At 44.1% G+C, this 17,160-nt stretch overlaps 2 protein-coding genes across 3 annotated transcripts in view; one reads left to right on the top strand and one right to left on the bottom strand.

The window, feature by feature from the left end:
• LOC311147163 (ATP-dependent zinc metalloprotease YME1L1-like) overlaps window positions 1–5,327 on the top strand; it is a 35,818-nt gene extending 30,491 nt beyond the window's left edge. For both annotated transcript variants that reach the window (XM_084183799.1, XM_084183800.1), the window contains exons 16-18: window positions 1,084–1,157; window positions 2,958–3,044; window positions 3,270–5,327. In XM_084183799.1, coding sequence (XP_084039925.1) covers window positions 1,084–1,157; window positions 2,958–3,044; window positions 3,270–3,413 — 305 coding nt within the window. In that variant the 3' untranslated portion in view covers window positions 3,414–5,327. The remainder of the gene's footprint in view (window positions 1–1,083; window positions 1,158–2,957; window positions 3,045–3,269) is intronic.
• A 2,677-nt stretch (window positions 5,328–8,004) lies between these two features.
• On the bottom strand, window positions 8,005–11,329 carry LOC311146316 (patched domain-containing protein 3-like; the record flags this gene model as incomplete). The annotated part of the gene is made up of 3 exons (XM_084182805.1): window positions 8,005–9,557; window positions 10,036–10,181; window positions 11,055–11,329. 3 exons carry the CDS (start codon window positions 11,327–11,329, stop codon window positions 8,005–8,007), a joined length of 1,974 nt encoding a protein of 657 aa, XP_084038931.1.
• Between the last annotated feature and the right edge of the window lie 5,831 nt (window positions 11,330–17,160).

Genomic DNA, 17,160 nt, shown 5'->3' with positions numbered 1-17,160 from the left:
TACCAGAACCATGCTCTGACTAACCCATGTCATTAGTGTTACCAGAACCATGCTCTGACTAACCCACATTCATTAGTGTTACCAGAACCATGCTCTGACTAACCAACATCATTAGTGTTACCAGAACCATGCTCTGACTAACCCACGTCATTAGTGTTACCAGAACCATGCTCTGACTAACCCCTGTCATTAGTGTTACCAGAACCATGCTCTGACTAACCAACATCATTAGTGTTACCAGAACCATGCTCTGACTAACCCACGTCATTAGTGTTACCAGAACCATGCTCTGACTAACCCATGTCATTAGTGTTACCAGAACCATGCTCTGACTAACCCACATTCATTAGTGTTACCAGAACCATGCTCTGACTAACCAACATCATTAGTGTTACCAGAACCATGCTCTGACTAACCCACGTCATTAGTGTTACCAGAACCATGCTCTGACTAACCCATGTCATTAGTGTTACCAGAACCATGCTCTGACTAACCAACACCATTAGTGTTACCAGAACCATGCTCTGACTAACCCATGTCATTAGTGTTACCAGAACCATGCTCTGACTAACCCACGTCATTAGTGTTACCAGAACCATGCTCTGACTAACCCACGTCATTAGTGTTACCAGAACCATGCTCTGACTAACCAACATCATTAGTGTTACCAGAACCATGCTCTGACTAACCAACATCATTAGTGTTACCAGAACCATGCTCTGACTAACCAACATCATTAGTGTTACCAGAACCATGCTCTGACTAACCCACGTCATTAGTGTTACCAGAACCATGCTCTGACTAACCAACATCATTAGTGTTACCAGAACCATGCTCTGACTAACCCACGTCATTAGTGTTACCAGAACCATGCTCTGACTAACCCATGTCATTAGTGTTACCAGAACCATGCTCTGACTAACCCACGTCATTAGTGTTACCAGAACCATGCTCTGACTAACCCATGTCATTAGTGTTGCTGAGACATTTATATATTTTACCCTATTAGTCATCTTCCAAGAGTGCTTAAAGACTAAACAAATTATATATAAACCACGTTCATCTTTTTTGTTGTTTTTTCAGGTGCATCAAGTGACTTTGATGCTGCCACCAAAATTGCAAAAATGATGGTGACCAGATTTGGTATGTGTGAGAGGGTAAGTTATGGATGCTGGACGTTTGGTCAGGGAGAGACAAAATGAAGTCATGTCTTTTATAACGCATCAGCAAAGTCCCGTGATTTTACTGTATAACCTTCCGGACATGTAGTGTTGAATTAGCTTTATTGGCATGAATGGGAACCACCCAATGTTGCAGCACTACATATACAGTGAGGGGAAAAAAAGTATTTGATCCCCTGCTGATTTTGTACGTTTGCCCACTGACAAAGAAATGATCAGTCTATAATTTTAATGGTAGGTTTATTTGAACAGTGAGAGACAGAATAACAACAAAATCCAGAAAAACTCGTGTCAAAAATGTTATAAGTTGATTTGCATTTTAATGAGGGAAATAAGTATTTGACCCCCTCTCAATCAGAAAGATTTCTGGCTCCCAGGTGTCTTTTATACAGGTAACAATCTGAGATTAGGAGCACACTCTTAAAGGGAGTGCTCCTAATCTCAGCTTGTTACCTGTATAAAAGACACCTGTCCACAGAAGCAATCAATCAATCAGATTCCAAACTCTCCACCATGGCCAAGACCAAAGAGCTCTCCAAGGATGTCAGGGACAAGATTGTAGACCTACACAAGGCTGGAATGGGCTACAAGACCATTGCCAAGCAGCTTGGTGAGAAGGTGACAACAGTTGGTGCGATTATTCGCTAATGGAAGAAACACAAAATAACTGTCAATCTCCCTCGGCCTGGGGCTCAATGCAAGATCTCACCTCGTGGAGTTGCAATGATCATGAGAACGGTGAGGAACTACACGGGAGGATCTTGTCAATGATCTCAAGGCAGCTGGGACCATAGTCACCAAGAAAACAATTGGTAACACACTACGCCGTGAAGGACTGAAATCCTGCAGCGCCCGCAAGGTCCCCCTGCTCAAGAAAGCACATATACAGGCCCGTTTGCCAATGAACATCTGAATGATTCAGAGGAGAACTGGGTGAAAGTGTTGTGGTCAGATGAGACCAAAATGGAGCTCTTTGGCATCAACTCAACTCGCCGTGTTTGGAGGAGGAGGAATGTTGCCTATGACCCCAAGAACACCATCCCCACCGTCAAACATGGAGGTGGAAACATTATGCTTTGGGGGTATTTTTCTGCTAAGGGGACAGGACAACTTCACCACATCAAAGGGACGATGGACGGGGCCATGTACCGTCAAATCTTGGGTGAGAACCTCCTTCCCTCAGCCAGGGCATTGAAAATGGGTCGTGGATGGGTATTCCAGCATGACAATGACCCAAAACACACGGCCAAGGCAACAAAGGAGTGGCTCAAGAAGAAGCACATTAAGGTCCTGGAGTGGCCTAGCCAGTCTCCAGACCTTAATCCCATAGAAAATCTGTGGAGGGAGCTGAAGGTTCGAGTTGCCAAACGTCAGCCTCAAAACCTTAATGACTTGGAGAAGATCTGCAAAGAGGAGTGGGACAAAATCCCTCCTGAGATGTGTGCAAACCTGGTGGCCAACTATAAGAAACGTCTGACCTCTGTGATTGCCAACAAGGGTTTTGCCATCAAGTCCATGTTTTGCAGAGGGGTCAAATACATATTTCCCTCATTCAAATGCAAATCAATTTATAACATTTTTGACATGCGTTTTTCTGGATTTTTTTGTTGTTATTCTGTCTCTCACTGTTTAAATAAAATTATAGACTGATCATGTCTTTGTCAGTGGGCAAACGTACAAAATCAGCAGGGGATCAAATACTTTTTTCCCTCACTGTGTGTATATATATATATATATATATATTGTGACACTATCTGTCTCTCACCTGCGTTGTAGCTGGGTGTCATGACCTACGCTGACCAAACCAAGCAGAGCCCAAAGACACAGGCTGCCATCGAACACGAAGTCAGGAAACTTTTAAAGGTACGTTTCCACCTCCGTCGACCTTCCAAGCCCCTGTCCCAGTGCTCTTTGGCTTGTGGTTTTTTATGTTCCCCATTTTTCAAACCAGGCTTATTCAGTGTTGCAGTTTAAGGAAATAACAGACCCAATTTACAGGTGTGTCTAAGCCCTGTAATTGCACTGGAACATATCCAAGCCCGTTTCAGAAATTCCCTCAACTCCTCTGGTGGTTTGTATGGTCCTCAGGATTCGTACGAGCGGGCCAGGGTGCTCCTCAAGTCTCACGCCAAAGAGCACCAGAGCCTGGCCAGGGCCCTGCTGCAATACGAGACACTGGACGCCAGAGAGATCAAGATGGTCCTGGAGGGCAAGGCCCTGGAGACCAGATGAGACTTCCAAGGGTGGAGGCGTCACTGATTAATTGGGGAGATGGGGTGGGGAGACAATAAATCGCTGTCCGCAGTGATTTCACAGTCTTACGCAAACAGAGCTACGGAGCTGTGTACAGTGCCTTCAAGAAGCATTCACAGCCTGAATTTAAAATGGATAAAATTGTGATTTTGTGTCACTGGCCTACACACAATACCCCATAATGTCAAAGTGGAATTATGTTTTTAGAAATGTTTACAAATTTGAAAAGCTGAAATGCCTTGAGTCAATAAGTAATCAACACCTTTGTTATGGCAAGCCTAAATAAGTTCAGGAGTAAAAATGTGCTTAACAAGTCACATAATCAGTTGCATGGACTCACTCTGTGCAATAATAGTGTTTAATGTGATTTTTTTTAATGACTACTTCATCTCTGTACCACACACATACAATCATCTGTAAGGTTCCTCAGTCGAGCAGTGAATTTTAAACACAGATTCAACCACAAAGACCAGGGAGGTTTTCCAATGCCTCGCAAAGAATGGTACCTATTGGTAGATGGGTAAAAAAAAGAAGCAGACATTGAATATCCCTTTTGAGCATGGTGAAGTTATTCATTACACTTTGGATGGTGTATCAATATACCCAGTCACTACAAAGATACAGGCATCCTGCCCAACTCAGTTGCCGGAGCAGAAGGAAACCACTCAGGGATTTCACCATGAGGCCAGTGGTGACTTTAAAACAGTTACAGAGTTTAATGGCTGTAATAGGAGAACACTGAGGATGGATCAAAAGCATTGTAGTTACTCCACAATACTAACCTAAATGACCGAGTGAAAAGAAGGAAGCCTGTACAGAAAAAAATATTCCAAAACATGCATCCCACTGCAAAAGATGTGGCAAAGAAATGTACTTTATATCCTGAATACAAAGCATTATGTTTGGGGCAAATCCAACACAACACATCATCGACTACCACTCTTCATATTTTCAAGCATGGTGGTGGCTACATCATGTTATGGGTATGCTTGTTATCGGCAAGGACTAGGGAGTTTTTTGGGGGGGATAAAAAGAAACTGAAGTGAGCTAAGCACAGGCAAAATCCTAGACGAAAACCTGGTTCAGTCTGCTTTCTAACAGACACGCTGGGAGCAAAATTAACCTTTCAGCAGGACAATAACCTAAAACACAAGGACAAATATACATTGGTGTTGCTTACCAACCAAGACGACATTGGATGTTCCTGAGTGGCCTAGTTACAGTTTTGACTTAAATCTGCTTGACAATCTATGGCAAGACTTGAAAATGTCTGTCTAGCAATGATCAACAACCAACTTGAAAGAACTTGAAGAATTTTCAAAAAGAATAATGTGCAAATATTGTACAATCCAGGTGTGGAAAGCTGTTAGACTTACCCAGAAAGACGCACAGCTGCAATCGCTGCCAAAGGTAATTCTAACATGTATTGACTCAGGCAGGGATGTGAATACTTATGCAAATTAGATATTTTTGTATTTCTTTTTTTTTTTTGGGTTATACATTTGCAAAAAGTTCTAATAGCAGTCGTTATGGGGGGTATTGTTTGAAGATGGGTGAGGATTTTTTTATTTATTGAATCAATTTTGAATTCAGGCTGTAACACAACTAAATGTGGAATAAGTCAAGGGGTATGAATACTTCCTGAAGGCACTGTATATGTACTGTATGTACATGTTAAATGTTTTATGCCCAGTAAAAGTCCAAGTCCATTGATTCCATGTCTTGCTCTGGACAACCAGAATCACTACGAAATAATCTAACCTCAGTAAAAAATTCAGTTATTTCTACCTGAGACTACCTACTACAGAGACATGATTGAATCTGATTCTCCGTAAGTAGTTTACCAAGATTCCCAGGTTTTTCTGCTGGATCGAATCTCCGAGCTGACAAGGTAAAAAAAATAAAATAAATGTCGTTCTGCCCCTGAGCAAGGCAGTTCCCCGGGTTGCCGAAGATGTGGATGTCGATTTAAAGCAGTCCTCCGCACCTCTCCGATTCAGAGGGGTTGTGTTAAATGCGGAAGACACATTTCAGTTGAATGCATTCAGTTGTACAACTGACTAGATATACCCCTTTCCCTGTCTCTTTTGGGAATGTACTGTTAGGACTTAACCCAAAATTAAAATATTAAATTTACATTTACGTCATTTAGCAGACGCTCTTATCCAGAGCGACTTACAAATTGGTATCTCTTAGTCTGAAAATGTACTCTGTATGTGTGATATAATATGTAAATGCTGTGTGCATATACAGTACAGTACCAGTCAAATGTTTTGACACACCTACTGATTCCAGGGTTTTTCTTTATATGTACTATTTTCTACATTGTAGAATACTAGTGAAGACATCCAAAGCTATGAAATAACACATATGGAGTCATGTAGTAACCAAAAAAAGTATTAAACAAATCAAAATATATTTTATATTTGAGATTCTTCAAAGTAGCCACCCTTTTGCCTTGATGACAGCTTTGCACACTCTTGGCATTCTCTCCACCAGCTTCATGAGGTAGTAACCTGGAATGCATTTCAATTAACAGGTGTGCCTTGTTAAAAGTTAATTTGTGGAATTTCTTTCCTTAATGCGTTTGAGCCAATCAGTTGTGTTGTGACAAGGTGGGGGGGGGGGGGGGGGTTACGGAAGATAGCCCTATTTGGTAAAAGACCAAGTCCATATTACAGCGTTCTGCAACGATATGCCATCTGGTGGAGAGAATGCCAAGAGTGTGCAAAGCTGTCATCAAGGCAAAGGGTGGCTACTTTGAAGAATCTCAAATATAAAATATATTTTGATTTGTTTTAAAACTTTTTTGGGGTTACTACATGATTCCATATGTGTTATTTAATAGTTTTGATGTCTTCACTAGTATTCTACAATGTAGAAAATAGTAAAAATAAAGAAAAACCCTTGAATGAGTAGGTGTGTCCAAACTTTTGACTGGTACTGTAGATGGAAGGGAATGCTGCTGTGCTTCGAAATTATGTTTGTTACTTCAAACCCAACGTTGGTATATTAAGCAGTGACGGGCCATTAAATCGTTAGTTTTTAGTTTCAATTCAGCCAACATTAGTTTATCCATTAATGAAGAAATAACTCAAGTTATCTGGTTTCTAGTTCTAAACAATTTTCAAAGTAACAATGAAACCTATTAGAAGACCCTACAACCCCTCATATCCTGGTTCACCCCACTTCTGCTGTGTACTCTCTATTCACATCTGAACACCAGCTGTCTCCACCGTTCAGTAGATCTGGGAATCTCTTCTTTACATGTCCTCACGTTGTATGTTTTTAAACACAAGCACAGAACCTCATACTGTAAGCAAGTACCATCATAGTCATTTGCTGATGTGTGAGCCTTTTAAGGGAAACGGTCAAATGCATCTGTAGACAATACTCAATCGCTTCAACAATCTAGGATCTCCATCTTTGGTTAGCATGAACGCTTTAGGCAAGAGTGTTGAAATCCTTTTTGAAATGTCTGCTAATGTTGAGTTGGAAGCGTTAAGATTGCAATAGAATGGAGGTTTAAATACATACCTTTTTAGCATTTAAGAATAGAGACTTTTCTTTAGAGGCAAAGATTATTATTATTATTATGAAATACTGTATACCACATTGCCCAGTGTATAACCAGTATAACTTATTTGTATGCTTTGTACATTTCAAGCTCCTGTTTTTGGCTTTTTACCCACCTTTAGTTGTATATATGAATGGGGTTTAACAGGAACACTGTATATAGATAGAAGGCTTTTGGGCTGCGTATGCATTGGCTGGCTCTGCAATTGGCTGACACGCTTTTCATTCTCTCAATGATATGATGACAGACGTTGGAGGAATATTTTGTGCAGCTGAAGTAAATAAACAAAACCCTATTATAATCTTAACCCCTGTGGATGATCTTCACTGTTTTATCTGTTTGATACGCACACCTTTCCTGACATCAGAATGTATGCATGTTCAACTACAGTGTAGTTGATATATGTTCACAAATGCTTGCCAGAAGATTCTGGACGTTGATCAATAACATATATCAGCTAACTATTTGGATTAAACGACAACACCCAAGGCAAGTCGAAAATGTACTAAACTTGATAAAGAAACTATATACATGTATATATACATTTTTTGTAAGAAGAAAACGATAACTTAACTTTAACTAGATGTTAAAATATACTAGCAAACATTTGCACCTGTGTAAATACACTGACAGATTCAGATTTTTGTGTAAAATAGCCATTTTAATGTATTTATAATACAGTATGCAACTTTTATAGAACACAAGTTTTGCCAATGCAGCTGAAAGTCCACAGTGTAAGTAAATAAAATGTCAAATTACAGCAAAGAGAATAACATAGAAACATAAGAAAATCGGACCGACCAATTCAATCAATCGCAGATGAAGGAAAACTATTGTGTTAACAATTTTTTTAACAGGTGGTTTCACGTCAATATCCAATGACTATGTCCGTAAGAGAAATAGCTAGTGGCGTGAGTTGGTTTTAACCTATTTTACATTCCTTAATTCATTCACACTACCATCTAAAAAAAAGTGTTGTATTTTTTATTTACATCATGTATTTAGTGTTGCATCACTACACCATCCATTTCTGCACATCCCAACGAATGTCAAAAACACAGGAAGGAAAGCAACACCGTGAACCAGCCCGAGCATAATAACCAAGAAAATGAGTTTGAAAAAAGTCCTGAAGATGTAGCTCTCTGAGAAATAGAGCGCCACCACCCCTAAAAGGATGGAGACAGCTCCTTGCACTATGGGATAACCCATCTGGGCCAGCGCATCCACAGCCTTTTCGTTCAAGTCGGCCTTGGCGCTCGAGACAAAAGCGTACGAGACATGGGCGGAAAAGTTGACTGAGAAACCGATTCCGATGATCAGATTTATCATGGAGATTGAGTCCAGATTCACGTCCCATAGCGCCATGAATCCAGCTATGCCCATGATGACCGACCCAATGGAGAAGGCCACCCACAGCGAACAGAGCGGGTTGGGTATCAGGAGTAAGGAGATCACCAGCATCACCACTGTGGCAACCACGGTAGTCTGGATGGTGTTATCCACAATAACGTTGTACTGGTCAAAGTAGATAAACACTGGATGATAAACTAGTAAATCGATGGGGCATTTTTTAGCAGTTTTTCTGAGGCTTATCAACATGTCCTTCTGTTTCTTTGACGTGCTGATGTTTAGCGTCTGAAGAAAAAAGCGAGAAAAGCAGATCTTGTTGTCTGCATCCAAATGAATGTCCTGCCTGGTCATTGGACGTTGTTCCAAGAAGGGAAGCAGGTTGCTTTTGAAGGTATTTTCAGAGTTTATATCAAGATCCTTTGCAAAGTTTTGGAAAGAGTCAAGCCAGGAGAGAGAGAAGTTTTTGTCAACATTTTCCAACTTTTTAAAATCCGCAATGCACAAGCTGAGATTGTTGCGCTCGTCTTCTTCCCAGTAGGCAAGTGACTCATTAACAGCCACCATAACATTTGGACCATAGTGAGAGAAGTGCGTATTTTCGTTGTTGTAATATTTGATAATGTAGGAATCATCTAAAGCCAGGTTCTTTAGTTCAATTCCCTGCTTCAGTTCAACACATCCATAGATGCTGACAGCCAGAAATCCGGCATAGAGAACCACAATGGACGCTTTGGTCCATTTCTGGGTCAGAAACGGCCCGTAATACTTCCCAAAGAAGCCGCTAATTGGTTGCTCCTCCTCTGTCCCGGTGTCATGATCATAGGCCCCACCAACGCAGCAGATTCCATACCTTCTCGACTTCCCAGGAGGACAATCCACTGGAATCTTTACACAGGTGAACCAGTGCCGGTTGCTAGTTTCCCTCTGGCCATTCAGTGCTAAGAACGCGCCAAGGAATGTGATGTTGTAGATGTAACAGAAAAGAATAGCCGTGCCAGCGTACAGACAGAAGGTCTGAACAGAGCCAAAGGGCAAGCTGAAGCCCAGGTACAGCGCCAGGACATCCATTAGTGTGGTTATGGTGATGGCGATGGCGGCATCTTCGTAGGTGTCTGCCAGACGATCTATCACGCTGTCATGGACATTGGTCTTCTGCCAACAGGAGATCATGATAAACATGTCGTTCATTCCGATACCTTAAACAGAAAGGGTTTTGTCGTTGAGCGAGGCGGTGAACATGAACATGACTTCCCACTGGGCACACACTGGTTGAATCAACGTTGCTTCCATGTCGTTTCAATGAAATTACGTTGAACCAACGTGGAATAGATGTTGAATTGACGTCTGTGCCCAGTGGGTTGAGACAGAGAAAGGCATGAACAGTCATGACATTTAAGTAATTCATGACATTCAAATGAAGAATATGTGGTATGTTAGAAGAATCTCTGCGCCATATGACGCAGAAAGTTCAGCGAGACACTAGAATATGAATTTGAAGGCCTTACCCAGCGGACATAACTGGTTGCAATGACGTCATGGTCTGGTTGTATACTGGTTGTATAAGGAAGTTATTTGCCCTCTTGGTATGAAGCTATTATCTATACATTTTACCTTCAATGGAATGGAATGGAAATACTAATGAAGGTTTGAAGAGAAAATACTCTTTCCCCTTACCCAGTATCAGTAGAGGGGAGGAAGAAACAGTCATGACGAAAGGCACACCCATTAACAACAGCATCCCGAAACTGGAAAGAACTGCTAGTCCTGTAGAGAAGACTCCAATGGTGGCCACCCACACCTTATTCCTCACGTTGTCCAACCTGAAGAAATTAAAACCATTTAAAAGTGGATTTCCATACATACTGTGGACACGTGCTATGTAACTAACCCCCCCCCCACCACCACCACCCCACCACCCCTCACATGTACATCTACATGTCCATGTCATGTAACATAAAGTAGATAAATGCTTTACAAACCTTAAGCTTGAAACAATTGCAAAAGAAATGGTAATAGTATATGTGATGGAAAAAAATCTAATAATACTCTTTGGAACTTTGTCGAGTTCCCACTGTCTTGACATGGATGTAGAATATGACACCTAGAAAGAGATGACAAAAGTGTGTAAAAATACTTTTTTGTAAAAAAAAATATGTTTTACAAAGAAACATACATTACAGGTCCAGGCAGGAAAATAGAAAACAAATAAAACATTGTAATATATACACAGGGATGTATGGTATCTCACCTCGGTGACATTTGTTGATTCTTCTGAGAGCAACTTAACAAACTCAGTCAGCCAAATGTTGGTTCTTGTTTCGTTGTATTCTCGTAAATAGTAAAAAAGTTGTATTGCCTCGGCACTTTGAACAATTGAGTTGTCTATTTTAACACTACCAAGTGTTGACCTCAAGGAAACCCTGCCAGATGTAGAATAATGTGCTGGAAACGTCAAATTAATAAGATCAACATTGCTAGCATTGTAGCCTATAATGTCCAATATGGCATTGGTGTAACAACTTCCATTCACTGTTGCGCAAATATCCACATATTGCAACGGTTCACCCTCAAACTCCACAGTCATGTTCCGAACCTTGCTGTCCAAGACTAATATTTCCTCAAGTGGTGGCACTGTCAAAATGTTTGCCTTAGATGTGGCCATGAAACATGCATATGTTCCATCTGTGCTCAACCGCAAGCTGGAAAACATGGATTCATCTTGTGGGAAATATTTTTGAATAAATTTTCTTTCCTTCTTGGCTGGTCCATCTAGAGGTGTGAACTGCTTTTCGATGTCATTAGATGTTCTGTCTTCCAAAAAGTAAAATCCACTTCCTAATGCTGTCGAGATGATGATGGGTACGATGAAGAACCACCACGGATGTGTTCCTATGAAATGGCCGATTATTCTGAAACACATGCGGATCGGTTTTTCTATGCAGTCTGTGTGGTATTTCGCCAAAGCCATAGCTAATGTTGGCCTCTTTATAAATTCCGATCCACAAAAGCAGTCCTCGGAGCAGTAGAGTTCACCTCTCAGTGTGCCTCAGTCCTCAGTAACCAGAGCCTTTACTACCCCTTCATCAGGGGGATATTTGCATGTGATGGAGCCTGACTATCAGGTAGCAAAGAAAATTGGCCAATAACCATCTATCTCATCATTGGATGGATAGCTAGGTTGTTATCAATGGCACCAGTGTTCCACTGTCTGAACTTTATTCCTCATGTAGTGGAAGAAATGGAGCCCTCGTCCTCACACAGTTTTCAGTATAACAGTCATGAAAAAAACACAATTCTTTTTTTAGTTTATGTATTGAAATAACATGATAAAGTGCATTATGAATGAATGAAACCTTTGTCAAAAGCTGGGTCATGTCAGTTGGTGTTTGGCTGTTGATGCCTCACAACTGAAATTCAAAACAGTCAAACTACACGACAAGATTCCAATTCAACAGTAATCATATCATATATTCATAGACTTTTCAACAAATAAAATCCTTGTTGTTCAGAGTTGTAAAATTATTTGTAGTATTTACTGTTATTGGCTCATATCAATCAGCATTGGAAACAATAGGTGCGTATTACTATGGAAGAAGCATCAAAAAGTAATTTGACCCTCTACAGATAAGCTTTTCGTTACTCCAGGGAACAATGGGTTGTTGTAGTGTTGATCACTCCTTTGTCAGTGATACTGTAGCATCATGTAATTAAAAGATTCTGAATGGACTATAATCTTTTTAAGGTAGACATCCTGGTTTCCCGTCCATCCAACCTGGGGGCAGAGCCGACTCACTACAGCACGCCGCTGCTGACTGACCCTAGCTTTAAATCAGACAATGCTGGCTGGGATCTTGCAAACCCGAAATGAAATCTACAAAAAATGAACTACATTGGATACATCCATCTTGCAGAGGGATTATGTTATATGTAGTAGTTCAACTAAATGTGCCTGCTGTGTGAGCAACAATATTAATGAAATTGTGTATATTGGCAACACAGACCTGTGTAAACTCCTACTTTTAATGAATTGAAGGCAACATTGATACATTTATTAGATTTTTCTCAGGAAAATGATAGTAAGAAAACAACATCGGTCAGTGTTATTAAAATTTCCCTTTACACCTTCTCATCAGAGGCTTCCTTATTGCCCCAGAGCACAAGAGACCAATTTACCTGCAAGCCATATTATGTAAACCTCCAGTCACCATAAGGAAGTAAACCTCATGTAAAGACAGGGAGCTATATGCAACACCAGGATAAACCATGTTGTCTTTCAGGGAACAGAAATACACACGCAAACAAATGCACAGCTTATGCTTTAATACGGTATACAAACTCTATACTTTTTTTAGAGCATATATTCTCATGGATGAGAGTTTATTATTTTGACTGAGAGATGATCATACTGTGTCATTAAATATTAGCGGTTGAGATGAAACAATATGACATTAGATTGGATAACACATTGGCTCCTCTTGGCAATGAATTCATGAAGTACAGTGGGGAAAAAAAGTATTTAGTCAGCCACCAATTGTGCAAGTTCTCCCACTTAAAAAGATGAGAGAGGCCTGTAATTGTCATCATAGGTACACGTCAACTATGACAGACAAAATGAGAAAAAATTATCCAGAAAATCACATTGTAGGAATTTTAATGAATTTATTTGCAAATTATGGTGGAAAATAAGTATTTGGTCAATAACAAAAGTTTCTCAATACTTTGTTATATACCCTTTGTTGGCAATGACACACGTCAAACGTTTTCTGTAAGTCTTCACAAGGTTTTCACACACTGTTGCTGGTATTTTGGCCCATTCCTCCATGCAGATCTCCTCTAGAGCAGTGATGTTTTGGGGCTGTCGCTGGGCAACACAGACTTTCAACTCCCTCCAAAGATTTTCTATGGGGTTGAGATCTGGAGACTGGCTAGGCCACTCCAGGTGTCACGATCGTCTGAAGGATTGGACCAATGCGCAGCGTTGCGAGTGAACATGATGACTTTATTAATAAAAGCAACCACGAAAAACAACAAAAGACGATACGTGAAGTTCTATACTGAAAACGACAAACAGCAACAAAGAAACAATAACCCACAACACAAATGAGAAAACACACAGAATATATATGGCTCCCAATCAGAGATAACGAGCCGACAGCTGACACTCGTTACCTCTGATTGGGAGTCATCGACCAATCACCACATGACACAAACAAAATGAAACTCACCCATCCCCAACACCACCAAATGAAATACACCCAAACACAAGAAAATGAACAACCCTGGCTCAATATAAACGTCCATAGAGCCAGAGTGTTACAGTACCCCCCCCTAAAGGTGCGAACTCCGGGCGCACCAACATCAGGACTAGGGGAGGGTCTGGGTGGGCGTCTGTCCATGGTGGCGGCTCTGGCCCCGGTCGTGATCCCCACCCCACCACAGTCACAACCTGCTTCGGTAGCCTCCTCCCAATGACCACCCTCCACCTAACCCCACCTGGACTAAGGGGCAACCCCGGACTAAGGGGCAGCATCGGCCTAAGGGGCAGCACCGGGATAAGGGGCAGCACCGGGATAAGGGGCAGCACCGGGATAAGGGGCAGCACCGGGATAAGGGGCAGCACCGGGACAAGGGGCAGCACCGGACTACGGGGCAGTACCGGACTAAAGGGCAGTACAGGACTAAGGGGCAGCACCGGGCTAAGGGGCAGTACCGGACTACGGGGCAGCACTGGGCTAAGGGGCGGCACCGGACTCAGGGGCAGCACCGGACTAAGGGGCAGCACCGGGCTAAAGGGCAGCACCGGACTAAGGGGCAGCACCGGACTAAGGGGCAGTACCGGACTACGGGGCAGCACCGGGCTAAGGGGCGGCACCGGACTCAGGGGCAGCACCGGACTAAGGGGCAGCACCGGGCTAAAGGGCAGCACCGGGCTAAGGGGCAGCACCTGACTAGATGGCGGATCCTGGCTGGCTGGCTCTGGCGGATCCTGGCGGGACGGCTCTGGCGGATCCTGGCGGGACGTCTCTGGCGGATCCTGGCGGGACGGCTCTGGCGGATCCAGGCTGGACGGCTCTGGCGGATCCTGGCGGGACGGCTCTGGCGGATCCTGGCTGGACGGCTCTGGCGGATCCTGGCTGGACGGCTCTGGCGGATCCTGGCTGGACGGCTCTGGCGGATCCTGGCTGGACGGCTCTGGCGGATCCTGGCTGGACGGCTCTGGCGGATCCTGGCTGGACGGCTCTGGCGGATCCTGGCTGGACGGCTCTGGCGGATCCTGGCTGGACGGCTCTGGCGGATCCTGGCTGGACGGCTCTGGCGGATCCTGGCTGGCTGACGGGTCTGGCTGCTCATGGCTGGCTGACGGATCTGGCTGCTCATGGCTGGCTGACGGATCTGGCTGCTCATGGCTGGCTGACGGATCTGGCTGCTCATGGCTGACTGACGGATCTGGCTGCTCATGGCTGGCTGACGGGTCTGGCTGCTCATGGCTGGCTGACGGATCTGGCTGCTCATGGCTGGCTGACGGATCTGGCTGCTCATGGCTGGCTGACGGGTCTGGCTGCTCATGGCTGGCTGACAGATCTGGCTGCTCATGGCTGACTGACGGATCTGGCTGCTCATGGCTGGCTGACGGACCTGGCTGCTCATGGCTGGCTGACGGGTCTGGCTGCTCATGGCTGGCTGACGGATCTGGCTGCTCATGGCTGGCTGACGGGTCTAGCTGCTCATGGCTGGCTGACGGATCTGGCTGCTCATGGCTGGCTGATGGTGCTGGCTGGGAGGCTGGCGGTGGAGGCGGACCCCAGCCTCGGATTGCAGTCATCACCTCCAGCAGGGCGGCTCCCATCTGCAGGAGTTGCTCTTTCTGGTCCCGAACCCGAGCTTCCAGTCTAGTATGGGCTGCGTCGGCTCCTGCTGATTCCATAGCAGGTGTATGATTCTGTCTGGCGGACGGCTCTGAAGGCTCATGGCAGACGGACGGCTTTGCAGGCTCAGTACAGACGGACGGCTTATGCAGCGCTTGGCAGACGGGCAGTTCAGACGCCCTAGGGCAGACGGCAGACTCTGGCCGGCTGGCGACGCACATCGTGGACCTGGTGCGTGGAGTAGGAACAGACCGGTCCGTACCGGGAACACCCACCACTGGCCTTAACTGGGGATCAAGAACGGACCGGACCAGACTGGGAACACACTTCAGTCTCTCATGCCGTGCCACAACAACTTCCCTCCCTCTACTCGCCAATGGCTCCCGTAATCCGATAGCCTTCTCTCCAGCTCTACCTGTGGCAGCCTCCTGCTGCCCAGGCGCCCAAGCCATGTGCCCCCCCCAAAAATTTTTTTGGGGAGTAACCACGGGCTTCCAGCCTCGACTCCGCGCTTCCTCTTCATACCACCTCCTCTCGGCTGCAGCTGCCTCCAGCTCTTCACGAGGGCGGTGATATTCCTCCTCATACCACCTCCTCTCGGCTGCAGCTGTCTCCAGCTCTTCACGAGGGCGGTGATATTCCTCCGGTTGTGCCCAAGGACCCTTTCCAGCCCGAATCTCCTCCCAAGTCCAAAAATCCTTAGGAGGCGTCCATAAATCCTGCGTAGGTAGGTCCTGTTGCCGCTTGTTACGCCGCTTGGTCCTCTTGTGGTGGGTTATTCTGTCACGATCGTCTGAAGGATTGGACCAATGCGCAGCGTTGCGAGTGAACATGATGACTTTATTAATAAAAGCAACCACGAAAAACAACAAAAGACGATACGTGAAGTTCTATACTGAAAACGACAAACAGCAACAAAGAAACAATAACCCACAACACAAATGAGAAAACACACAGAATATATATGGCTCCCAATCAGAGATAACGAGCCGACAGCTGACACTCGTTACCTCTGATTGGGAGTCATCGACCAATCACCACATGACACAAACAAAATGAAACTCACCCATCCCCAACACCACCAAATGAAATACACCCAAACACAAGAAAATGAACAACCCTGGCTCAATATAAACGTCCATAGAGCCAGAGTGTTACACCAGGACCTTGAAATGCTTCTTACGAAGCACTCCTTCGTTGCCCGGGCAGTGTGTTTGGGATCATTGTCATGCTGAAAGACCCAGCCACGTTTCATCTTCAATGCCCTTGCTGATGGAAGGAGGTTTTCACTCAAAATCTCACGATACATGGCCCCATTCATTCTTTCCTTTACACGGATCAGTCGTCCTGGTCCCTTTGCAGAAAAACAGCCCCAAAGCATGATGTTTCCATCCCCATGCTTCACAGTAGGTATGGTGTTCTTTGGATGCAACTCAGCATTCTTTGTCCTCCAAACACGACGAGTTGAGTTTTTACCAAAAAGTTATATTTTGGTTTCATCTGACCATATGACATTCTCCCAATCCTCTTCTGGATCATCCAAATGCACTCTAGCAAACTTCAGACGGGCCTGGACATGTACTGGTTTAAGCAGGGGGACACGTCTGGCATTGCAGGATTTGAGTCCCTGGCGGCGTAGTGTGTTACTGATGGTAGGCTTTGTTACTTTGGTCCCAGCTCTCTGCAGGTCATTCACTAGGTCCCCCCGTGTGGTTCTGGGATTTTTGCTCACCATTCTTGTGATCATTTTGACCCCACGGGGTGAGATCTTGCGTGGAGCCCCAGATCGAGGGAGATTATCAGTGGTCTTGTATGTCTTCCATTTCCTAATAATTGCTCCCACAGTTGATTTCTTCAAACCAAGCTGCTTACCTATTGCAGATTCAGTCTTCCCAGCCTGGTGCAGGTCTACAATTTTATTTCTGGTGTCCTT

The sequence above is a fragment of the Coregonus lavaretus genome (genome assembly GCF_964263955.1).
Source record: "Coregonus lavaretus genome assembly, chromosome: 19".
Classification (NCBI taxonomy): Eukaryota; Metazoa; Chordata; class Actinopteri; order Salmoniformes; family Salmonidae; genus Coregonus; species Coregonus lavaretus.
This window is presented reverse-complemented; position numbering and strand designations above follow the sequence as displayed.